At 45.0% G+C, this 25,581-nt stretch overlaps 1 protein-coding gene across 1 annotated transcript; it reads left to right on the forward strand.

Moving 5' to 3' along the window:
* The first annotated feature begins 3,093 nt into the window (after nucleotides 1-3,093).
* Nucleotides 3,094-25,093, forward strand: ZNF180 (zinc finger protein 180). Its single transcript, XM_065898303.1, has 6 exons — nucleotides 3,094-3,099; nucleotides 3,448-3,498; nucleotides 4,808-4,897; nucleotides 17,279-17,353; nucleotides 22,049-22,175; nucleotides 23,349-25,093. The coding sequence occupies exons 1-6, from the start codon at nucleotides 3,094-3,096 to the stop codon at nucleotides 25,091-25,093; spliced, it is 2,094 nt and encodes a 697-aa protein (XP_065754375.1).
* Nucleotides 25,094-25,581: the final 488 nt, after the last annotated feature.

Raw genomic sequence — 25,581 nt, forward strand, 5'->3', positions numbered from 1 at the left:
TAGGCAAGGGGCAAAATAATGTAAAAGTTAAGAGCATGGACTCCAGAGTCAGACTTCCTGAACTCAAATACCAGCTCTGCCCTTACAATACAATCAAAGGTAATGTACTTAATATTATTGGGCTTCAGTTTCATCTTCTGTAAAAGGGAATATCTGGTTTAAAATACTGTTAAGGAAGAGCTGAAAGTATTATCTGTAGATGACTGTCTCACTAAAGAAGCCAGGAGAATCAAATGGAATACTGTAAGAATTCATAACGTTTCAGTAGGTTAACCAGATACAAAATATTGTTTTTAAAAAATCAACCACAATAACCAATTATAAGAAATTTTGGGGTAAAGATTACATTTCAAACAGCAATAATTTTTTGTTGTTAAAAGTCAGATTCACGTGAGGGAAACTACAGGAGTTCTTTGACAGCGTTAAAAGAAAAAGCTTAAAAATACCCTGTTTTCATATAGCAGGGCTCCAGTTTTTAGCCTCCTCCCTGATGGGGTGGAAATAACCATCACAATTTCTTCACAGGGTGATTGTGCTGGTTAACGCGATGATAAGATGTTAAAGTGTTTAACGGGGGGCCAGGAACCTTTATTCAAAACAAAATATTTGTTGAGCAGCTATTATGTGCCAGATATCTTAGGTGCTGGGGATACAGCAGTGATCAAAATAGATATAAATCCTTTCCCTTATGGAGCGCACGGTCTCGTGGTGAATGCAGATAGACAACAGACCAAAAACAAAACAAAACCAACAACAACAAAACACCTAAAATATATTCTACGTTAGTGAAAAGTTCTTCAGGGAAAAAAATAACGGTGGGGGGAGGAGGGAGTACGTGGGGAGTGAAGAGTGGGTTTGCAAGTTTACAATGGTTGGTGGGGGAAATGCCTCAAGAGGTGACATTCGCCTGACGACCAGACGGTGGGGGAATCCTCCGAGGAAGAGCCTGCCGGGCAGCATGAACAGCACAGGCTAAGGTCCTGAAGTGGGAGCCTGCGGGAGTTGTTGGAGAAAGTGTATAGGCCAGCGTGACTGGAACTGAGCCAGGAAAACGCTCCGGAGATGAAGGCGAAGAGAAAAGAGGAGGAGTGGGGAACAGATCCTTAAGTCCTTATAGGTAGGGGGAAAAAAAAACCTCAATTAAAAAAAAAAAGGATTCTTACTATTTTACTATTATTGACTACAAAAACATTTCAGACTCTTGAAGGGCTTGACAGGAGCTCCCTGGACTGTATAACGGGTTTGTAGCAACTATCTTTGCCCACGAGGACCAAAGGAGATGGTGAGCGCAAAGCGCCTGACAAAGGCAGCAGGCGCCCAGGAGGGGTCCCCGCCGTTTCCCTCCGGATCCCGTTTTCACTGTCACTCCTGGACGTCAAGCCGAGCCCAGGGCCGGCCTTTCCCAAGCCAACCACTCCCCACGCATCGGTGTCTTGGCTTCGGCCTCCGATCTGGCTCCTCGTCTCGGCGCCCCGCAAAAACTCGGACACGCACACACTCAGACCCCAGCCGGACCCCAACCCTAACTCTCTCTTCCTGTGTTGTCGCGTCCGGGTGTCCACCTTCCCTGAGGAGCTGGAACCCCGCCCGCGCCGCCGAGCCTTCTGGGAATTGTAGTCCAGGCTCGCCGAGCCCAAACGTACTTCCGGGTTCGGCCAGAAGCGCAGCCATTGTCCCGCGCGCGGACGTTTTTTGTCTCCGCGCACCTCGGCCCTTTGCAGGTTAAGCCCAGTGGCCCTGCGGATGCCGACTAGGGGAGGGGACAGAAGTAGCTTAACCCGAGTCTGTCGTGTGCAGAATCGGGGCAGAGAGTTGCTTAACCGAGCTCGTCTTGCCGTAGAGCCGTGCTGGGCACTGAGGCTGGGACAGGCCCTGCCTGGTCCTCGACCCGGTGGACGCCCAGGTTGGTGAGGGGCGGGGCAACGCCGGTGTCCCGTGCGCGCATGCGCAGGGTCTAGGCGGGCCGCTGGGATGGCCAGTGTGGGTGGGCGATCTGGGACCTGCGTGGGCGGTGCTTCAGCTTCGGGTCGCAGAAGTTGGTGGTGATACTAGGGCGTCTGCAGATCACGGGACTGTGCTCTGCGCACGTGTGCGGGTAACTGGTCGGGTGTTGCTCTTAGGATGCTCTGGGGAAGTCCAGGTTGGTGGAAGACAGGCTATATGCACGGGTGTGGGGAAAGATCCTGAGAACCCCGCCTCTCCCTCATCCAAGGCTGGAGGAGCTGAGAACGACTGGGTTGATGAAGTGCCCAGTTGCAGATTCTGGTTTTCGGAGGAGAGGGCCTCTGTCATTATTCCTATACTCTTGAGCAGGTGTTTGAGCAGGAAACACGAGATGGGAGGTGAGATTCTGGGTAGTTGACTCCAGGACCCTGGAAGAGACACCACTCTTTTTGCAGACCTGGGGGCGCCCTGGGTAGTGGACAGACTAAGTGGGAGTTGCAGTTTCTTGTCTTAGGAGAGGCAGCGCTACTTCAGCGACCCCCCCCCCACCGTCCCCCCGCCCCACGCCGTGAGACTGGCTGATGGACTGCAGACTCCTAGGTTGACGGGGAGACCAGAGCCTATAGGCAGGTTCTAAGCAGAGGGCTTCCTACACATGTTGGAGATGTCTGAATGGAAAGCAGGAACTTGGACCAGTGATCCTGGGACCCACGTTGGATAGTGCAGAGTCCTAGGACATTCAAGTTTGGTGAAGACACTGGGTGGCAGGTACAGATTCGGAGCCCAGGAATGACAGGCTGCAGCCGCTACCATCAGATTGACAGCTGTTTGGGAAGGAAGTGGGATGCTGCCAGCACGATTATGAAGTAGGTGTTCCCAGGACCTTTGCTCGGGCTGCCTAGCTTGCAGGCGTGAGAATGCTCCAGGTGGTAGAGGAACAGAGTCTGGGCTGCAGATTTGGACCCGGAAGGGGCTGTATGCTAGGTGGCACCCAGGGGTTAACATTTGGGTTGGAGGAAGCAAAAGGACCCGGTTCCCATGGGAGCTGCTCTATCGTGAGTTTGAGAACCCCCAGGCTGGTGAGTGCCCAGGTCCTAGGCCTGATTCTGGAGTTCTCTGCTCCAGTTACCGTTTGGGTGTTCTGAAGCAATGGCGGTAAGCAGGCAGTGAGGCTGGGAACCTGAGAACCCTCACAGGGGCTGGTGGGTACTTGAGGTAGCCCAGGGAGGTTGAGGAACAGATTGGGAAGTGCAGCTTCTCGTCTCAGGAGCGGGAACTCGCACAGTGCCCCAGGCTGGCCGAGGGCCCAGGTCCTGGATGCAGATTCTGGGTGTGAGCCTGCTCTGCGTGCGTGGGTATGCCAGCAGGAGGAGGGAACCTCGATGGGAGGCCCCTGTGCGGTGGCTGCTGGAGTAGAGGCCTGAGGGCCCCAGTTCGGAGCTTTGGGTTCTGAACTTGGGAGGGCCAAGGCCGCGCTCTGCACATACACTGGCCTTTGGGCAGAATGGGCGCGTGGGCAGTCCTAGGACCCTGGTACTGCCTGAGGATGTCCAGGTGGGTGGAGGGAGTAGCTGCAGATTCTGGGCTGCAGAGGGGTAGGGCTGTGCCGGGTGCCCTCTGTGCACACGAGCAGGTACTTGGGTGAGAAAGGAGGAGCTGGAGGTGGGTATTAGAGGACGCTGGGGTCTTTGTGCCCCTGGCACCCCCCTCACAGCCTGATGATGCCCAGGTTGGTGGAGAGGCAGGCTCTCCCTGAGCTGTAGGTGCCCAGGAAGATGTTCGGGAGGAATCTGGGCAGGTGCGACTCAAGTAGGGGCCTGGGGAGGTTGGTGGGGGAAGCAGTTTGGGTGCGGGTTCAGGGTACAGCTGCATTGTGAACTCACCCTATACTGTTTTGAGTGAGAATCCAGTGGGGCTGAGGGGTGGGTAAGAGGGAGAGATGGGGCAGGGATGGCGTGTGGAGGTGGGGGATTTGCTGTTGTAGTCTCCGACCGAGAAACATCGAGTTGGTACAAAGACAACTGAGGTCCACATTCTGGCAGGTGCTGGTGTTTGTCGGGCAGCCCCCGGTCCCATGCCGGCTTTGTTTCTGACTCAGGCCTGAGGACACCCAAGTTGGTGGAGGAGCCAGGTCAGAATTACAAATTCGGGGCCCAGGAAGATTTGGGGTAGGGGAGAATCTGGACTGGCGCTCTTCTGGTAGAAGCCCGCCCACCCTAGAATGGTTGAGGGACCAGGTGCTGGGTGCAGTTGAGCTCTGCTTACTCTTGGCTGTTTGAGCAGGAAGTGAGAGGCAATCCACCCGACAGGTGCTGGAGGGTCGGGCTTGTCAGTGGATCCTGGGAGGGGCGGGGCTACGTCATGAACGTCATGCGATTAGTCACGCACGGAGTTTGAGCCATCAAGCCCAGAGCCCTGCTGTTTGCCTTAGGAGGAGATGCTGATTTGGGGCTGCAGATTCAGGTTGGGGGTAGTGGGTGCACACCAGGGGGTCCTTAATGTGCTGGGTGTCCGTAGGGGTCCCAGGATCCAGTGGGATAGAGAGGGACTGATTCGTGCTGCAGGTTTTGGTGATGGACGGAAGACCGCGCTTGGGCATGTGGTGGGCCTCCAGGTCGGTGGTCCAGAGGCCCCAGACAGTGGAGGAGCTGCAGGCTAGAGCTGCAGAGCCTTGGCCTGGGAGAGGAACTGAGGGACTCTAGGTGCAAGCATAGCTGTTCAGGCAGGAATCTATCTGGGCAGGAGCCTCTAGAAGCACAGTTGCCATGGGTACTGCATCCCGGAAGCAGAGACTAATCCAGGGAGCGGGGAGCCACAGTGGACCTGCACGAAGATGCTGTACTCAGGGCTTCTCCCCTTGCAGCTCGGGACCTCAGGCCCCTGCCCGTGCCTGGAGGAGAGCATGGAAGAGCGGGATGAGAAGCCCCCGGGACCCCTGGAGGCCAGCGCGCAGGTGAGTGGAGCTTCCCTTCCCTTGGGAGACCCAGAGCTTGTCCCCACCCATGCCCCACAGCCTGATCCCCTGGGTTTGGGACACTGTCCAGCTCTCTTTGCAGTGTTTTGGGGGCTTCTGGTCCCTCCCGATCAGCAGGCTTCTGACACACACTATACATTTTATGGGGCTCCCTGCATTTCCTCACCCTCTTAACCCAAATAACTCTTTCTGGAAGGAATTTGGCATCCTGTATCCAAAGCCCTTAGCCAGTGACTCACAGCTTTGCTTGAGAATAAGCAATTGGAAAGAATATTTGTGAACGTGCAATGCAAGAGGAGAGTTAAATGAGTTCTAGTAAAAGACCATGAAATGGAATTCACTGTAGCCATTGATAGGATAAAAAGATATTTATGATCTATGTTAAGTAAATAGCATTTTGAAATGATTAAAACAAGGATGTAGTTTGTGTGTGCATAGAAAATACATGATATCAGTTAACAAAGATTATCTGTAAGTTATGTTCCCAGTGACTTTATGTTTTTAGTTACTTATCTATACTTTTGTACTTCTGTACAACACATTTTAAGGTTAGGAAATTAATGATTTAAAGCATTTTCTTTGAGAAAATTTCATTTCTTAAAGATGTTAAATTAGAATTTCACCTTTCCCTTCCTGGACAGTTCAATCCTGAAGCTATTAGGTGGGGCAGAGCCAGGTAGGCGTCTGCAGTTGAGGGAGGGCTGCCTGCTGTGGGGTGGCACAGCTTCATCAGGGTGACAAGGGCATCCATGTGTGAGGGCGTCGGTGACCCAGTGGGGTGAGGTAAGTGTCCACACGGAGGAGGAGGTTCTGGTTTGGGGTGACACGGCCAGCGCAGGTGAGAAGAGCATCCAGAGAGGGGATGCCCTGGTGTGGGCAGCCCAAGTGCAGTGAGAGTGTCCACTTAGGGTGTCCGAGCCAGAGCCGGGTGAGACGGGCATCCGTGTTGGAGGTGGGGTGCATCCTGGTGTGGCTGAGCAGGTTGAGGGCATCTGACTCGACATGGAGTATCAGCTCAGACGAGGACATCCACACGGAGTCCAAGGCCAAGTGACTCGAGAGTGAGTCCCTGAGAAGAGGCCACCTAACCTGCAGAGTCAGAGCAGAGGCAGGGTGACGAGGGCCCCCTGGCAGAGGCCGGCCCCGTGTGGGGCAGCAGAGCCCAGGTGGGCCTGCCGAGGAGAACTGTGTAGGAGAGGCAGTGGCGGTGGAAATGGGAGATTAGTTACTTACAGGGGGGTCAGTCAGATAAACAAATCAAATAAGGGTCATGGTGAAACTGCTAGGTGGCGTTTCGTGGGGGCTTCTTGGAGCTCCAGTTCTTTATGTCTCAGCGTAGAAAGAATTCAGCGAGAGGCAAAGTAAGAGATGAGGAGTGATTTATTAGAACAGGACGCTTGTGAGGCTTACAGGTAGGCGGGCAAGAGGGTGCCGTGCCCCCCAAATTTAGTGGGCTACAGTTTTATAATCAAAGGAAAAGTGGGGAGGGGGAAAAGACCACCTTCTTCCTCATTCTTGAGTAGATCTCACGCTTCCATCATCAGTTCTTCCTCCGTGTCGGGCAGGGGCGTTTTCTTGTCCCTACATGGTCAAGCCGGGACTGTCGTGGCACAGTGGAAATGAGCAAAAAGGCAGTACATATGCTAAAAATAGTAACTCATCTCAGGTTTTAGTATAATGCCACCTTTTCCTCACATTTTTGTTTTTAGTGCACACAGAGGAGCATGTTCTAGGAATCATTAACTTACTGAGCTCACTGGGCAGGATGTGGGTCTCACGCCACCATTGTTTTATTGTTTGAGGGCATGTCTCATGCTTCTGTTGCATGGTTTTGTTGCTAAGCGAGCCTGCTTGGTTTCGTGGTTAAGCAAACCTGCTTTCTTGAGTGATCATTAACTTACAGGGGTCTCCCATACTTCTTTCTTTACTTACAATCCCCTAGTGGCATTAACTATTTAATTATCTACTTTGTCCCTTTACTCTGTCCTTATCAGTCAGTGGGAGGCAGGGTTCTCGCCGTCAGCTGTGGAAAGAGAGGACTTTGGAATGATCTTGGTGGTGATCAGTGGAATTGGAGGTATTGGGGTGGCTCCTGGTTTTCAGTATATGTAGATGTAGAAATACATACAGATGTGTGCCTCTGTGTGTGTGTGTGTGTGTGTGTACATACAGATATACACATATGTATTCCCTGTCTCTGTCCACTGTGAGGGCCTGAGAGCAGTGACATTCTGATACCAGTGTGCACCCCTAGTGCCCAGATCTCAACTTCTAAATATGCCACAGGTTTTATGAGTTTACTGTTAATGGGTATTTAGTGTTCTGTTTTTTGCTGTTACAGGCAGCACTGCTATAAATGTTTTTGATTATATAAATGATTCCTTGTACACGTACACAAGAGTTTCAGAGAGAGAAGTTAGGCAAATATAAATTTACATACATTTGCATTCACATCTTTATCAAAAGTACAGGTAAAATGAGTTTTGATGTGACCATTGGTATTGTACTTTAAGCCAGTAACTTCAGGTGTTTTCTGGGAATCCTAGTGGTCCTTTCACCATCTTCTTCTATGTTATACAACTGAATTAGCAATCTACTCATGATGATTTTTACTTTCATCAAATATTTATTGATGGACTAACCAATGTAAGGCCCTGTGTGAGGTGCTGGGGAAAAAGACAGGCTCTCACAGACAGAAAGGCTACATAGATAGAAAAAGCAAAAACATCTTCCTTCTTGTATGAGTTACCGGGTTGCATCTCTCAAACTTAGCAGCTTAAAGCAACGAACATTTTTTATCTCACACAGTATCTGAGGGTCAGGAATCTGGGAGCAGCTTATCGGGATGTTTCTGGCACTCGGGGTCCCTGGTGAGGCTGCAGTAAGTTGTTGGCTGGGGCTGCTGCCTTTGGAAGGCTTGCATGGGTAGGGGATCCACTTGCAAGCTCACTCACGTGGCTGTTGGCGAGAGGCCTCAGTCCCACACCACGTAGACCTCTCCCCAGGGCTGCTCACAACACAGCAGCTGGTTTCTCCCAGAGCAAATGATCTGAGAGAGATGAGAGAGAGAGAGGAAGAGGGGAGGGGAGCGGGAGCTTGCACGCTTAATTACACACAGCCAAGATGGAAGCCACCGTGTCTTTTATCATTTGATCTCAGAATGACACACCATCGCTTCCTCTGTAGTCTGTTGGTCGCACAGACCTACCCTGGTACCAGGTGGGTAAGGACTACATAAGGCTGTGAATACCAGGAGGAGTGGCGGTCACCGGGGGCCACCTTGGAGGCTGGCTTCCACACTTCTCAACTCTGAACGGCCTCTAGTTCATTTTAATCGTTATCAGAAGACGCACGGGTGCTTTGGGCCTGGAGACGGTAAGGAGAGCCCTGGCAGGGAGAGACAACCAGGGTGCCCAAGTCTTGGCTTTGAATGAGGGACACTCAAGGAGAGACTGTATTGAGACATCACCTGAGAGGTTTCAGTGACTTACATACCTGGAGGTAACTCGGCCTTGAGGCGACTCTGAACCCTGCCTGCCTTCAGGGTCCGGCCAAGGTGGTGGCGGAGCCTCGCCTGTTCCCTGTCAGTTTCAACATCGGAGCCGGGCAGGTTGTTGATGAATTGGTGACCCGGTGCTGGAGGGTCTGTTCTGTCCATCTGAGGAAAGTTGAGAATTTTCATAGATAATGGTGTGGGATGGGAGAGAGAATTTTCTTGTGCATGAGAACTAGTGAGACGGAGGATCTCTGAGAAAATCAGGCAGGGGAACCTTCAGCTTTTGGTTTGAATACGGGTTGCTTTTACTCCCTCTCAAATTAGTAATTAAGAAACTCTGTGCCCTCCAAATGGCCCCTGTACATCACTTCCCTTGAGCTGAAATGTGAACTCTGCCCTACATCTCCTGTGGGCCATAAGAGAAATTAACACACCAAGGAGGGAAATTCTCCTAGTGCCATGCCTATTAGAGTTAATATCCTGAACCTCCTCACAGATGTAGGAGTTTCCCAAATACAAAGCTTGGAGAATTGAGTTCAGTAATCATTCTGTGATTTGACTGGAAGCTTTTTTTCCCCCAAGAACCACCGCCCATCCCCTGAGTTAGGTATGTTTGGTCAACTCTGTATACAGGAGAGCCAGTAGCAAATAGTCCTAGGACTGATTTGAGCAAGGGTTCACTGTGAAGGGGACAGGCCACTCCATGAGGGCTGTGCTTGTCTCTCTTCCTCGGCCCTGGATCACACATGTTTCCACCCATGTCGCAGAGAGAACGGTTATTATCTCTTGCCTGTAACTCTTCTCCACGTCAACAGGCTTCTCCAAGTCAACAGGCTAATTCCTATTCCAATTCTGTAAAGTACACGAAGAAAAAGGAAACCGTTTCTTCATTACATGGAGAGGTGATTGTTGAACAAAAGGGATACTTTTTTAAATGCTCCAGAAGGACATTATACTAAGTGAAATAAGCCAGACACAGAAAGGCAAATACTGCATGATCTCACTTATGTGTGGAACCTAAAAGAGTCCAACTCGTAGAAGCAGAGAGTACAGTGGTGGTTGCCAGGCAGTGGGGGAAATGGGAAGATGTTGGTTAGATGTTGCAAAGGGCCAGTTATGTGGGATGAGTAAGTCCTGGGGAATCTAATGTACAGCATGGTGACTAAAGTTAACAATATTGTATTGTGTCCTCGAAATTTGCTGAGAGTTGATCTTGAGTGTTCTGACCATATGAAAAAAATCGTAACTGTGTACAATTTTTATTTGTCAGGTATACCTCAATAAAGTTGTAGAATAAAATAAATTGTAAATAGTGAAAAAGAATAAAAATAAAAATGCTCCAGAGCACACAGAAGTGGGAGTAAAGGCTTTTCATTCCAGTTATATATCCAAAACCGTGCGCTTATCTCTAGCCTTGTCACATTCAGACAACTCACGTTGTGCTCCTGGTCAGTACTGAGGAGAATACAAAGGTGAAAACTATACAGTTCTTTACAGTTTAGGATTCATGACCCAGGTATATAGACATGGAATTAATTCGAGGAGAATGATTTTACTGGTACAGTTAGGGTCCAATAAAAACAGCTAAGAAACTAAGGGAAGAAGAGACAAGACTTTGTGCTATCTGGGAACGCTTCGTGGAAGAGGTGGCGTTTGCTCTGGAGCTTGAATGATCAGATTTTGAGCGATGGGGCCATGGAAAGGGGAGGAGTTCACATCAGGCAATCAGTGTTTGGACCATCTCTGGTGAACTCCATGGACTTCAATGAGTTTACGAAACTTTATTACCATTTATTTCTGTGTGGGTAAAATTGACATGTCACTCCCTTCTTCAAAAGAGTTTAGATAATTGTGTGAGATTGTCTGTGTTGAAGTACTCTGTGTTGTTAAACACACTAGCAAATGATAGGTATTATCTGAAGGAAACCGCAGGAGCTAAGATGTAAATACAGGAGACATTCCTAAAATGGTTGGTAACCCAAAGTGGATAGAAGGAGTGGGTGGGTGTGTGTGTGTGTGTGTGTGTGTACATGCTTTTGAGACAACACGGTTGTTTTGTTTTGTTTCTTTGGCCGCATTGTGCAGTGTACAGGACTCTAGTCCCCTGACCAGGGATCGAACCCAGGCCTCCTGCACTGGGAGCGTTGGAGTCTTAACCACTGGACCGCCAGCGAAGTCCCGACAACGTGGTTTTTGAGCATTTAGTTTGAGAGAGTAAGTTGGGGGTAGGTTCTGGAGGCTGATGCTTTTTCTGAGAAGAAAGGGCGCCCAACAGAGGTTTCTTCTAACCAGAGGAGGGACTTGAACTCAGCAAAGACTTGGTGCCTTTGGGGACCAAAGGACAATGTGAAGGCTCAGGTAGCACATTCCGTGTGGTTGTTTTACTGTCAACACACGTTTATGAAGTGGCTACCATGTGTCAGTACAGTCGGTCCTCCATATCCTAGGGTTCTGCAGATTCAACCAACCCAGGATCAAAAAAAATTTTTTTAATTCCAAAAAGTTCCAAGAAACAGAACTTGAATTTGTTGCTTGCCTGGCAACTCTTTCCATCACATTTGCATGGCATTTACATAGCACTGACATTGAATGGGGTATTATAAGTAATCTAGAGATGATTTAAAGTAGACGGGAGGATGTATGTTGGTTATATGCAAGTACTGCGCCATTTTTATATAGGAGACTTGAGCATCAGTGGATTTTGGTATCAGTGGGGGTCCTGGAACCACCCCCGCCCCGCCCCAGGACACTGAGTGATGACTGTGCTGATTGAAGCACAATGAAACCATGCTAAATAGGAGAGAGGAGAGCTCAGCTCTTATGGAACCCACTCTAGTGGAAGTTGGATTTTTTTTTTTAAAGGTATAAATATATGTGTGATGCAAAGAAATGAAAGCAAAGTGGCGGAATTGACTTATGGGCTGGTGGCAGGAAAGGACATTTGGTGCAGAGAAGGCCGTGAGCAGAAGTGATCTCCCTTTTGTTTTCCTTGTGAAAACTTTTAAATCATAAGATGTTGAAAGCAGTTTTGATTAAAGAGAAGGTGCATCCATATTCCCCAAGTAAAATTGTTTTAGCAGTTGTGGCAGATAAGGAGCATTTTGGGGTTTTGTCTTTACTAGCACCTCCTGAATTAGAAACATGAAGTCTTTCAGTTCTTGGCTTTGTTTCTTAACGGGTCTTAAATGTTAAAAACAAACAAAAAATGTGAAAGATTATGTAATAATTTAAAATACAGTCCAGTGTTTCTAGGTTTTCCTTTCTTGAGAAACTTCTCATTTCCCAGGTAGTTTTAGATTATAGGATGAGTTAACTTCTGGCCCTTAAGTTGTTAGAATGCAACGTGTGCCACTTTTGTAGCAAGAAAAGACAGCTTTGGTGTTGTCACACATTAAGAATGCAATTTCTCTTAGTAGCCGAGTTTCCATGATATTTGAGTCCGTTAGCAGTTTGGGGTCAAAACTTGTGGCTCCTTGGGGCTATCTGTAGTTTTGTTGTTGTTATTTTAGCCTTGTGAGTTAGATTTGTATGTTTTTGTTCCTTGGCCTTTGGAGCTATTTTGTAATGCCCAGGCAGCCATGTTAAGGCAGTTTAACCATCCTGGCATTTGTACTCAACAGTAATGCAGGTAATTAGCAGTTAAGCTTTCACATTGGGCCACCTTTACATTGCAACAACTCCAGTTCATTAAATACTCAGCGTTACCCTTAGTACCTGCCCAGGAATTATAGAGAGGTGTTTTTAGGCTTGGAGAAATCCTTTTCTGACTTTAAGCTAGCTACTTTTCATGACCCTTCCCAATGCAATGGTGAAATTTTATCTAGGTTGATAAGGGAGGGAAATTGGCACACCTGTGAAAAGTACAGTAGTTTATCTCCTTTTAGTTTATGATTGAGACTGAGTGATAACTGAGTTATAATCAAGAATCAACAGTAAAATCATCCCTCGATATCCGAGAGGGATTGGTTCCAGGAGTCTCCATGTATACCAACATCCTCAGATGTGGTTACACATTCATGGATTCAACCAACCAAGTGTTGGGTGGTACTGTTCGTACTTATTGAAAGAAATTCACATATAAGTGGACCTGCGCAGTTCAAACCCATGTTGTTCACGGGTCAACTGTACTTATTTCTCAGTGTTTGAAGATTTAAGAAGGAACAAAGTACACAGGCATACGCTGGAGATACTGCGGGTTCGGTTCCAGACCACCGCAGTAAAGTGAATATCGAAATAAAGCGAGTCATGTGAATTTTTTGGTTTCTCAGTGCGTATAAAAGTTACGTTCACGCTATACTGTTGTCTCTTAAGTGTGCCAGAGCATTATGTCTAAAAAATGTACATACCTTAATTTAAAAATACCTATTGCTAAAAAAAATGCTAACCATCATCTGAGTCATATCTTGTAGCTGCTGGAGGGTCCTGCCTCACTGCTGGTGGCTGCTGACTGATCAAGGTGGTGGGCGCTGAAGGTTTGGGGAGCTGTGGCAATTTCTTAAAATAAGACAGTGATGAAGTTTGCCTCATCCACTGACTCTTTCTTTCTCGAACAGTATTTCCATAGCATGGAGTGCTGTTTAGTAGCATTTAGCCACAGTAGAACTTCCTTCAAAATTGGAGTCAATTCTCTCAAACCCCGCTGCTGCTTTATCAACTATGTTTATGTCATATTCTAAATCCTTTGTTGTCATTTCAGCAATCTTCTCAGCATCTTCACTGGGAGTAGATTCCAGCTCAGGAAACCACTTCCTCTCCTCATCCACAAGAAACAACTCCTCATTCATTAAAGTTTTTCCATGAGATTGCAGCAATGCAGTCACATCTTCTGGCTCCACTTCTAATTCTTGTTCTCTTGCTGTTTTCACTTCATCTGTGGTTACTTCTTCCACTGAAATCTTGAACCCCTCAAAGTCATCCATGAGGGTTAGAATCAGCTTCATCCAAACTCCTGTTAATTAGCAGGAACTCCTGTTCACATTAACTCCTGTTAATGTTGGTATTTTGACCTCTTCCCATGAATCACGAATGTTCTTAATGGTATCTGGAATGGTGAATCCTTCCCAGGAGGTTTTCAATTGACTTTCTCCAGATCCACCAGAGGAATCACTGTCTATTGGCAGCTATAACCTTATGAAACGCATTTCTCGAATAATAAGACTTGACAGTTGAAATGATTCCTTGCTTCACGGGCTGCAGAATGGATGTTGTGCTAGCAGGCATCAAAACATTAATCTCATTGTACATCTCCATCAGAGCTCTCAGGTGAGCAGTAATTTTTTTTTTTTGCGGTACGTGGGCCTCTCACTGCCGTGGCCTTGCCCGTTGCGGAGCACAGGCTCCGGACGCACAGGTTCAGCGGCCGTGGCTCACGGGCCCAGCCGCTCCGCGGCATGTGGGATCTTCCCGGACCGGGGCACGAACCCGTGTCCCCTGCATCGGCAGGCGGACTCTCAACCACTGCGCCACCAGGGAAGCCCAGCAGTAACGTTTTGAAAAGAATCTTTTCTTCTGAGCAATAGGTCTCAACAGCGGGCGTAAACTATTTGGTAAACTATGTTGTAAACAGATGTGCTGTCATCCAAGCTTTGTTCTTCCATTTATAGAGCACAAGTAGAGTAGGTTTAATATAATTCTTAAGGGCCCTACGATTTTCAGAATGGTAAATGAGCATTGGCTTTAACTTAGTCACCAGCTGCCTTAGCCCATAACCAGAGAGTCAGTCTGTCCTTTGAAGCTCTGAAGCCAGGCATTGACTTTTCCTCTCTAGCTATGAAAGTCCTAGATGGCATCTTCTTCCAACCTAAGGCTGTTTTGTGTACATTGAAAATCTGTTGTTTAGTGTAGCCTCCTTCATGAATTACTTAGCTAGATCTTCTGGGTAACTTGCTGCAGCTTCTCCATCGGCACTTGCTGCTTCGCTTTGCACTTTTAGGTTACGGAGGCGGCTTCTTTCCTTAAACCTCAAGAACCAACCTCTGCTGGCTTCAGACTTCTCTTCTGCAGCTTCCTCACCTCTCTCAGCCTTCACAGAAATCAAGAGAGTTAGGGCCTTGCTCTGGAGGAGGCTTTGGCTTAAGGGAATGTTGTGGTTGGTTTGATCTTCTGTCCAGTTCACTCACACTTTCTCCATATCAGCAATAAAACTGTTTCTCTTTCTTGTCATTCGCGTGTTCACTGGAGTAGCACTTTTCATTTCCTTCAAGAACTTTTCCTTTGCATTCACACCTTGGCTGACTGTTTGGCGCAAGAGGCCTAGCTTTCAGCCCGTCTCAGCTTTCGACCTGCTTTCCTCACTAAGCTTAATCCTTTCTAGCTTTTGATTTAAAGTGAGAGATGTATGCATGACTCTTCTTTTCACTTGACCACTTAGGGGCCATTGTAGGGTTATTAACTGGCCTAATTAAATATTGTTGTGTCTCAGGGAATAAGGAGTCCTGAGGAGAGGGAGAGAGACGGAGGAAGGGCTGGTCAGTGGAGAAGTCAGAATATACACAACATTTATGGGTTAAATTTGCCCTCTTATTTGGACACAGATTGTGACACCTCAAAACAATTACAGTAGTAACATCAAAGATCCCTGATCACAGATCACCATGACAAATATAATAATAATGCAGAAGTTTTAAATATTTTGAGAATTAGCAAACTGTGACACATAGACATGAAGTGGGCAAATGCTATTGGGAACATGGCACCAATAGACTTGGTTGATGTAGTGTTGCCACAATCTTCAATTTGTAAAGTGCGTATCTTATTGCAGTAAAGTGCGATAAGATGAGGTATGCTGGGGGGAATTCCCTGGCCGTCCAGTGGTTAGGACTGTACCTTCACTGCTGAGGGTGTGGGTTCAGTCCCTGGTTGGGGAACTAAGATCCTGCAAGCTGTGGCGAGGCCAAAAAAAGAAAAAAAAAGTATGCCTGTCCTTGAACAGAATGTCATTTGACAGGATGAGTCATTGTACTCGGCAGTAAAAACTTCAAGAAGCCACAAAGGAATTTTCTTGTTTCAGAGTGATTTTTTCAAGAGGGAAACATTTTTTGCTGTTTGGTAAATATTGAATTAAGGAAAAGAAATGTCATTAAAAAATGGATACCATATTGAAACACAGACTGTGAACCTGCACCTCCATTCTGCTTTCCCAAAATATAACTGCTTTTAATGCTTTTGAGACTGTCCTTCCGGACTTTTCTGGGCATGTTTATATTTTATAAAAATTTATTCATGGTCTATATACGGTTCTTAATTTTTTCACTCCACAATATATTATAGACATCTTTCTGTCCTTTGTATGCATCAATCCATGCAAATCTATCTTTTCTTCTCTTGGCCGCTAAATAATATTCGGTTATCTGGATGAAGCATAATTTATTTAACCAGGCACTTACTGATGGACACTTAATCTCCCCTCCCATTTTTGCTATGATAATGTAACTCTTTAATGAGATTTCTTGTACCTACATCTAAGTGTTCTTTCTTTCCTTCTTTCTTTCTTTTCTTTCTTTCCTTCCTTCCTTCCCTCCTTGCTTCCTTCCTTCCTTCCGCATGTTTTGCAGGATCTTAGTTCCCCGACCCGGGACTGAACCTGTGCCAGGGCAGTGAAAGCGCTGGGTCCTAACCACTGGACTGCCAGGGAAGTCCCTAAGTGTGCTTTCTGTTATTTCCTAAGGAAATACTATCAAGAAGACTTACTGGATATTACATTTTTTAAATATTTCCATTAAAAAAACAAAAATAAAAGCAAAGAGTATATGTAAAAATGGATGAAATCTGGATAAAGTCGGTACCTGAGTTAAAAATGTTGAACCGATATCAGTTTCCTGGTTTTGACAATGCACTGTGGTTACATGTGATAGTATCATTGGGAGAAACTGGGTGAAGGGTACACAGGAACCCTCTCTGTTCTGTTTTTTTAAATTCTTGTGAGTCTTAAACTATTTCAAAATAAAATGTTATTTTAAGAAATATATTGCCAATCCAGGGAGGTTGTATCAACTTAAATTTCCACTAGGAGTATATGAAGCTCTTGACCCGTGGGCCACCAGGGCAGGAGTCATTAGCAACAGGCCGAAGAAACAGTCCATGTGGTTGGGATATTGGTTACATACAGGGGTTTGAGCAGATAAGTAAATATAAATAGGATAATGGGACGCAGAGAAGGAAGGTACAAATATAGAAAGTGGGAAGGCTAGAATTGTTGAATTGTAATTATTGCTGTGAATTTAATGGTCTCTAAGGTATAGAGGTGTCATAGAAATAGAGATGTGATTTTATCTGATTGAAAGAGATGAGCATCTTTTTGTATATTCACTGGCCATTTTATTTCTTCATAGTTGAGTTGCCTGTGTATTTTCCTTTGTCTATTTTTCTTTCTTTCTGATTCAGAGGAAATCTTAACAACATAGATTCTTATTGGTGGTGCCTTTATCGGTGGCACTTTTTGCCAAACATTTTATGAAGTTAATTTGTTGATCTTTGTTTTTATCATTCTTTGGTCTTGCTGTATTACGTGTTATTTCCTTACAATTCCATGATCCAGGAATTCAGGCAGGGATTTAAGCTGGACAGTTCTTTTCTTCTGCATCGTGTCTGGGGTCACTCAGCTCCGTTCAGCTGGTAGCTGGGCTGGGCTGGAAGATGCACAAAGACATCATGCTGTTTCTGATGCCTCTTGCTCTTCCAGATGTCCCCTCTCTCTCTCCACATGCTCAGCTTGAGCTTACCAGTGGGAAGGAGCAGAAGTTTGGTAGGTGGGATGTGTTAAAACAGATGGCCTGTCAAATCCTAGCCAGCTCACAGTGGGAGTTTTGAGCCATGGCTTAGCTCCCTGATTATTTTCCTTTTTCTCATCTGCTTTGCCTTCTCAGGACTGTCTCCTTCCTCAGGAGATTATCGTCAAGGTCGAGAGAGACGATGCCGGGTCACTGGCCGTTGCATCCCAGGTGAGTTGGACAGGGCCTCTGTCTTCACCTCGAGAAATGTGCATGGCTGGTGGGTGGCAGAAGCCACATTGAAGTGAGCTGGGAAGTGAGTAGAAAATGGGGAAATAGAGATAAGAGTGGGCAACTTTTTACAAAAAGTTGGTTATCTATAAAAGATTGAAGAGAGTGATAACTGCAAGGAAATCTGAGGTTGAGGGTTGTTGTCTTTTATCCCCTAAAGGTTTGAAAGGATTTGGCTTGGTTTAAATGGTTGCAGGAAAGAGTAAGTGAAGGAAAAGAAGTTAACGGTCAGGAGAGAGAGGAGATAAAACTGTAAAGCAGAACTCACAGATACAGAGAATAAACTAGTGGTTACCAGTGTATGGGGGTGCAGTAGAGGGGTGGAGGAGTGAGAGGTACAAAGTATTGGGAGTAAGATAGGCTCAAGGATGTATTCTACAACGCGGGGAATAGAGCCAATATGTTGTAATAACTGTAAATGGAAAGTAACGTTTCAAAATTGTATAAAAGTTAAAAATAGTAATTTAAAAAAGAAGACAAAAGCGATAAAGCAGAGTCCTTGATTAGTGCCAGGGGAATTAATTCAGAGCATATGTGAATGCATTAACTCTATTAGAGGAAGAAGGGCTCATGTAAGAAAAATGAGGTTGAGGGAATTATCTGAAGGCTTGTGATTTTCTCTGTGAACAGTCAGGTGAAATTATCTTTCGAGCACGTGGGTGGGACTTGGAATGGAGAGATGTTTGACTAGAGTAGAGAAGGCTTAAAATAGTGATTTGGATTATGAGAGACAGGCTGCTCCAGGAGGTATAATAGGGTTGCTGGTCAGTGCGAAAAGCTCATTCTGAGATAGTGACTGTTTTTAAAATTTATTTATTTATCTGTTTATTGGCCGTGCCACACAGCTTGTGGGATCTTAGTTCCCCAGCCAGGGACTGAACCCGGGGCCTCGGCAGTGAGAGCGCAGAGGGATTCCCGATAGTGACTGTTAATAATACTCTATTCAGCTGCTTTTGTGGGTTTTCTTTCCCTGTGGCATTCCGTAACCTACTTTCCATGGAGAGCAGATTTGACATTCAGATTTGTTTAGTTTTTGTAGCCAGGTATATTCAGTGGAAGCCCCATAGGTCACGGTAATATTCGAAAGAGAACTTTTGAATATATCAAATAGAAAGATTAAGGTTAGTGATCCACAGGCTCTCACCTGAATAATGAAGATGGGAAAGATAAAAGAGGATGCTAAACAGAAAGGAAAAGACTACAGACTGGAGGATAGTGATAGTAGATATTTTAGTAAAGGCCCCAAACCAGCAGAGAATGAGAGGAGTAAAGGGAGCGATTAAGCAAGTAAAGTGGAGAATTCTGATGTCGTAATGAAAGAGTGAGCTATTCTGGGTGTGCGACTTGAGAGGTGGAGTACTTTATGGTGATTTCAAGATCTGGGGTCTCACACTAAGAATGAGGGGCTGGGAGTTGGGCTGGCCGTATGAGTTGATGACTGAGAACATAGTCTGTGATGTTAGGGAAACTTGAGGTTGCATCCCAGTCACTAACCTTAGGCCTACGTGTTAATTTCTCCGACCTTCTAGCTCTTCATCTGAAAAATGTTGCTGCTCATGGTATTTTCTCACAAGGGGCCTTGTGAGAATTAAGTGAGCGATAATTTACGCAACATGCTGAGCACCCTGCCTGATACCACATAGTAAATGCTTCACGAAAGTCAGTTATTTTTATATTATTACCAGAGGACTCTACATGTGGATGCTATAGACTGCGCAAGACGAGACAGTACACGTTCTTGAATTAGCGGATAAATCCTGGATATTATAAGTCTTCAGTGGTTGGGGGCATGGGTGGTGTTCAAGAAGTTGGTACAACAAAGCTCCAAGAAGTGAGGTAAATGGCATGAATTTCAGGGTAACTGGGAGCACACACACCCTCCTCCCCCTCTGATGCTGAGACCCCTGGGATGGGAGAGCACGACCACCCTGAGCCTGTGAGGACTTCAGAGGAGGGAGTCCTCAGGGGGGAAGTGTAGGTTTCTGTTAACACAGGGATGTAGAGAGAATATTTGGTGAAGATGTAGGATTTCTTTCTTTTTTTTTTTTTTTTGCTGTGCTGGGTCTTTGTTGCTGCATGCGGGCTTTCTGTAGTTGCGGTGTGCGGGCTTCTCATTGAGGTGGCTTCTATTGTTGTGGAGCATGGGCTCTAGGTGCGTGGGCTTCAGTAGTTGCAGCGCGTGGGCCCTAGAGCATGCGGGCTTCAGTAGTTGTGGTGTATGGGGTCAGTAGTTGTGGCTCGTGGGCTCTAGAGAGCAGGCTCAGTAGTTGTGGCGCACGGGCTTAGTTGCTCCACAGCATGTGGGATCTTCCGGGACCAGGGCTCAAACCCATGTCCCCTGCATTGGCAGGCGGATTCTTAACCACTGCGCCACCAGGGAAATTCCGGATTTCATTATTATAGAAGAAGAGTTCCCAAGGGCACAGTTGAAGGGTTTGGGAAGAAATTTTGAGGGCTTGGGTGTAGGGGACAGGTGAGAGGAAGAATAGAATAAGAGGGATAGAAGTTCAGAAACAGCCAGTATCCACACGCTGAAGGACCTTTTCAAATGGGTATGTGATGGGCCTTGTGCGATTCAGGTGAGAGGAAAGGATTTCCGTCAGAATTTGAACCAGGATTATTTTGATATATTACAGAGTCTACTGATATACTGTTGATTCACTTACTGAAATAATTTACCAAATATATAATTAGTCTGTACTATACACCAACACTGTACTAAGCTCTGGGGCTTAGTACATGCCCTCATGGATTACAGCCTAGTGACAAAGATGACCATTATGCAAATGATAAGAAAGTGTGGTGAGTCTTAAGATAGAAATTCCTGGAGCTTTGAGAACATATAGCCTGGGGTGCAGTGGGGGGTGCTAATCTAGTCTAGTATTATTTATTTAACATTTGAAGAAGTTTGATATTAAAGGGACATACATTAAACAGTGAAGGGGAGTGTTTATTAAAAGGAAGCATGTATTGGAGGTTGAAAAACAGTACGTATAGATCCATGTTCAACACGGGGCAGTTTGCAAGTGATTTTTCTTTTCTTTTCTTTTTTTTTTTAAGTATTAGATCAATGTTTTTATTAAGATCTTAAAAAAAATATGACCCGAAAGAATAACACATATATTTGTAGGTTCTTCTGGCTGAACTTTCTGTTTCTTTAAACTGCTGCTTAAAAATATTTACCTAATTGTTATTACCTATAAACAGCATTGTGGTTCTGATTATTTTCTTTGACTCAGTTCATCCTTGTAAGATCTTCAGTCCTGAAGAAATGGCACAAAACGAATAATGAGAAATAACAAATGATATTTCTGAATCCCATTTTGGGGTAACTGTGAAAACCTTTGAGATTTTAGTGAAATTTATGGGCCACAACTTAGAAAAAGGTACAGCAGCATTTTGCATGGAGTTTCTTGGGATTCAGGGACTTCGTGTCCTATGCATGAACCACAGCTTAAGAACACCCCATCTATTTAAAAAGCCTTGGCTAGTGGCATTTGACTTCTGTGGTTTTTGCTGCCTTTGGGTAAGGACAGATCACCTCCAGCACTTTTTTGGAACAAAATTCCTGCCCAAAAGTCTTAGAAGGAGGTTCTTTCCTGCTTAGAGGAGGCAGTCCAAGAGACCCCTTTTACATGGCAGTAATGACAGGCCCTGTGGTGCAGCTCATAGTGTGGACAAAATAGAAATGTTTTCTGAAGACTTAAGAATTCAGGATAAAGGTTTCATTGGCTGTCACTTATTTTTTGAGGCTCCTCAAACCTAATCATCCTGATAATAATTCCCAGCCTTTGTTTTTTTTAGTAGACTCTGGTAATGGCTCTTCATATATCATTACAATTCATTCACTCAACAGCACAATGAATTGGGTATCATTAAGCCTAATGAATAGAAATGGAATAAACTCACCATTAATAGATGATCAGATTAGATATATTTAAAAAAAAATTCAGACATAGGCTCTTAATAGATAAGAAAACCCACGCCTCTTTTCCATATCCAGTGCTCTAAACCTGTACATACTGCCTTTCATTAAGGCCCACATTTCATTTTCTGTCTCAGGCATCAGTAAAGCCTGTGTGCCAAATCTGGCCCGTCACCTGTTTTTTGAAAATAAAGTTTTATTGTAATACAGCCACATCCATTTGTTCGTGTATTTTCTGTGGCTGCTTTCTTGCTATAGCAGCAGAGCTGAGTAGTTGTAATAGATAGAGACTGTATGGCTTGCCAAGCCTAAAATATTTGCTCTCTGACCTTTGAGAGAAAAAGTTTGCTGACCCTGTTCTGTTAGTTTCTCGGGAATTTGGAGGGAATTCCTAAGTAGGAATTCTATATTCACCAATGCAAAAATCAGAATAAGCATTTTCTTTAAGGTCAACAAGAGAGAAAACAATTTACGTCAGCTCTTAGCTGGTGTTCTTCTTTGGGGTTATATAAATAGGTCCAGCATCCAAAACCCAAAGGGGCTCACCTAGAAGGTACCTGTATCCCTTGACTAGAATCCTTTGAACGTTTATCATCTCAGGACAATTTCCAGGCCATCAGGTTTTCTTTCTTCCACCTGTCAAACTTTTCCTCTGTGAACATTGGAAGGAAATGATACCCAGCTGAGCAGGAATGTGTGTCCTGTTTTAGGAAGGAGTGAACTTCCATAGAGTGACTGTGGACTTCACTCAGGAGGAAGAAGGCACTTTGAACCCTGCCCGGAGGACCCTGGACAGAGATGTGATCCTGGAGAACCACAGGCACCTAGTCTCTTGGGGTAAGAGTACAGTCCCCTTTAATGAAGTCTATGTATTGAAATGATTTCTCATTTCCATTGATCAAGAGCTAGGGAATTCAGAGGCCAGAATGATTTTGGCCACACATAGATTGCATTTGTGCTTTTTATTCCCCAGTGAAGATTTAGTTTTAATTTGTAGGGTAGCAAAGGTACAGATTCTTGGGTTTGAGCTTATGCGGTCTTCTTGGCTCCTAAAGGCCAAGGACTGGGACCAAATTCTGCAGTGATTTTCTTTTGTCCCCAGCCCAAATACCCAAAGTCCTGTATCTTTCCCTATCGGCTTTTCAAACCAGATGCAGTCTCCTAGTTGGAACAAGGAGTATAAGTATATATACTTATACTTTATATATATATAAGTATAAAAAGAGTTTCTCAACATGCATATCCAGGTGAGAAACAGACATTTGGGAGTCATTACAGGTATAGAAGATTTGTTTGAAAAATCCCCATAGGGCATGCTGCATATTTCTCCATCTCCCACTCCTGGTGGACTTATACATCACCACTTTTTCCAAGTGTGCTTTATATTGCCTGGCCTAATAGCCACCAAGGCTTCTGTTTATGAGCTAATCTTCATCCTCTCTCACTTGGAACTAAAGGAATTCATGGGGCCATATTAGCCCCTAAGGCATTTAGGGAACCTGGGATAACAGTGCCCCCATTATTTTTTCCTGGTTCACGAAGTAGTTTGACCTCGTTTTACTAACACAGACTGTGCTAGCAAGTTTCATGCCTCCAGAAATTTCTAGAAATGTAGACACTAATTTCTATTTCAGTGAACATATATCTAGCACTAAAGAAGGTAGAAAGGACCCTCTTTTTTTGCTAAGGATTGCAGAATTGTTTTGCAATTCTGTAGATTCTGCATAGGGGATCTTGTTTTGGAATATGGAGATATTTGACATCTAAAGTCTTTTTATTCAGCAACACTAAGATTGAAATAGTTTCATATTAATGCCTTGTTACACTATTGGACTATGGTAGTTCTCTGCTTACTGCTTCATCCCATCCTTTTGCTTTCTCAATTCATGTTATAGGTCCATAGCTGAAAGCAAATCCACATATAATTGCATACTTTCTTGTCAGCTTTTATTCCCCTATTCCAGCTCTAACATTTTTTTGGCTAGGGTGTTTTATTTTGCTTCCTTCCAGAGTCGGCAACTGCACTTGGAAGAAGAGAATCAACATCAAAGCAGAGCATTTTTGGTGATGAGCCATCCCACAGAGTGAAGATAGAAAGGTTGACAAGGGATGATCCTTGGTTATCTTCATGTGAAGAAGTTCAGGATTGTAAGGAGCTTTTGGAGAAGCAACGGGAAAAACAAGAGAGACTTTTGAAGGAAGTGACATTCACTCACAGAACAGCTATTAGTCATGAGAGAGCCTGCAAAAGTGATGACCTTGAGGAGAAGCGTGGTCCAAATAACAGTCTTCTTTCACCACAGATGATACCCATAAGAAACCATTTTCATAAACATGCTTCACATGTTAAAAAATTGCATTATAATTCTATGGTAAACACTCATCAGATGATTAATGATAGTGAGAAACTCTGTGAAAATAAAGAATGTGGAAACCTCCCCCAGAGCATTCATTTTATTCAGTTTACAAAAGCTCAAACAGAAGATAAATCCTATGGATTTAGTGACAGTATTCAACACTTTAGCCATGATAAACCCCTAAATCTACATGAGAAAATACATGCACAAGGAAAATCCTTTGATTTTAAGGAACATGGGCAAGTTTTGAACCACAGCATATCCCATAATGAACAACAGAGAATCCCTGTTGAAGAGAGTCAGTATAAATGTAATAAAACCTCCCAGAGTTCATCCCTTGCTCAAAACATGAGAAATCATTCTGAAGAGAAACCCTTTGAATGTAATCAGTGTGGGAAATCCTTCAGCTGGAGCTCTCATCTTGTTGCACATCAGAGAACTCACACAGGGGAGAAACCTTATGAATGTAACGAGTGTGGGAAATCATTCAGCCGCAGCTCTCACCTCGTTTCCCATCAGAGAACTCATACTGGAGAGAAACCTTATAGGTGCAATCAGTGTGGAAAATCCTTTAGCCAGAGCTATGTCCTTGTCGTGCATCAGAGAACTCACACTGGAGAGAAGCCTTATGAATGCAGTCAGTGTGGAAAGTCATTCAGGCAGAGCTACAAACTTATTGCACATCAAAGAACTCATACTGGAGAGAAGCCCTACGAATGTAATCAATGTGGGAAATCATTTATCCAGAGCTATAAGCTTATTGCCCATCAAAGAATTCATACTGGAGAAAAGCCCTATGAATGCAATCAATGTGGAAAGTCCTTTAGTCAAAGTTACAAACTTGTTGCGCATCAGAGGAGTCACACAGGAGAAAAACCCTTTGAATGTAATCAGTGTGGAAAGTCCTTCAGCTGGAGTTCTCAACTGGTTGCACACCAACGAACTCATACTGGAGAGAAACCCTACGAATGTAATGAGTGTGGGAAATCTTTCAACCGCAGTTCTCACCTTGTTATGCATCAGAGAACTCATACTGGAGAAAAACCCTATGAATGTAATCAGTGTGGGAAGTCCTTCAGCCAGAGTTATGTTCTTGTTGTACATCAGAGAACTCATACTGGAGAAAAGCCCTATGAATGCAGCCAGTGTGGGAAATCCTTCAGGCAGAGTTCATGCCTTACTCAACATCAGAGAACTCATACTGGAGAGAAACCCTATGAATGTAACCAATGTGGAAAAACATTCAGCTTGAGTGCTCGACTTATTGTACATCAAAGAACTCATACTGGAGAGAAACCCTTTACATGTAATCAGTGTGGGAAAGCTTTCATTAATAGTTCTAAACTTATTAGGCATCAGGCAACTCATATTGAAGAGAAACCCTATGAATGTAACTAGTTTGGAAATCTTTCAGCCAGAGTATATCCCTCCCTCCTTCCCTTCTTCTCTCCCTCCCTCCCTCCCTCCCTCCTTCCCTTCCTCCCTCTCTTCAGCCCCTCATTTCCTCCTTCCCTCCTTCCATTCCTCCAGGATTACATGTATTGGAAAGAACTACTATGGAAACGATGTGTCTGGAAAAAGCTTTCAGTTAGCTCTCTGTTATTGTGTATCTGGAAATTTGTTTTGGGGAAGAAACAGAGAAAAACTATCATATATTTTACTTAACAGTTCCATGTTAAAAAATCAAACTTGGCCCTTATAACACATTCCCACAAAAGTAATAACTACTGGCGCTTTTCCTTGCAGAAAGCACTTCGACCTGACTTTGAGAGAATTACCATTAAATGGGCAATATGCTGTGGAGTGATTGCCAGTGAGGTGGACCTCTTTTCCAATAAAGAATAAATGAGAATGCTGATACCAGTGGGCTTGTTGTTGAGAAGGTT

The sequence above is a fragment of the Phocoena phocoena genome, chromosome 20 (genome assembly GCF_963924675.1).
Source record: "Phocoena phocoena chromosome 20, mPhoPho1.1, whole genome shotgun sequence".
Taxonomy (NCBI): Eukaryota; Metazoa; Chordata; class Mammalia; order Artiodactyla; family Phocoenidae; genus Phocoena; species Phocoena phocoena.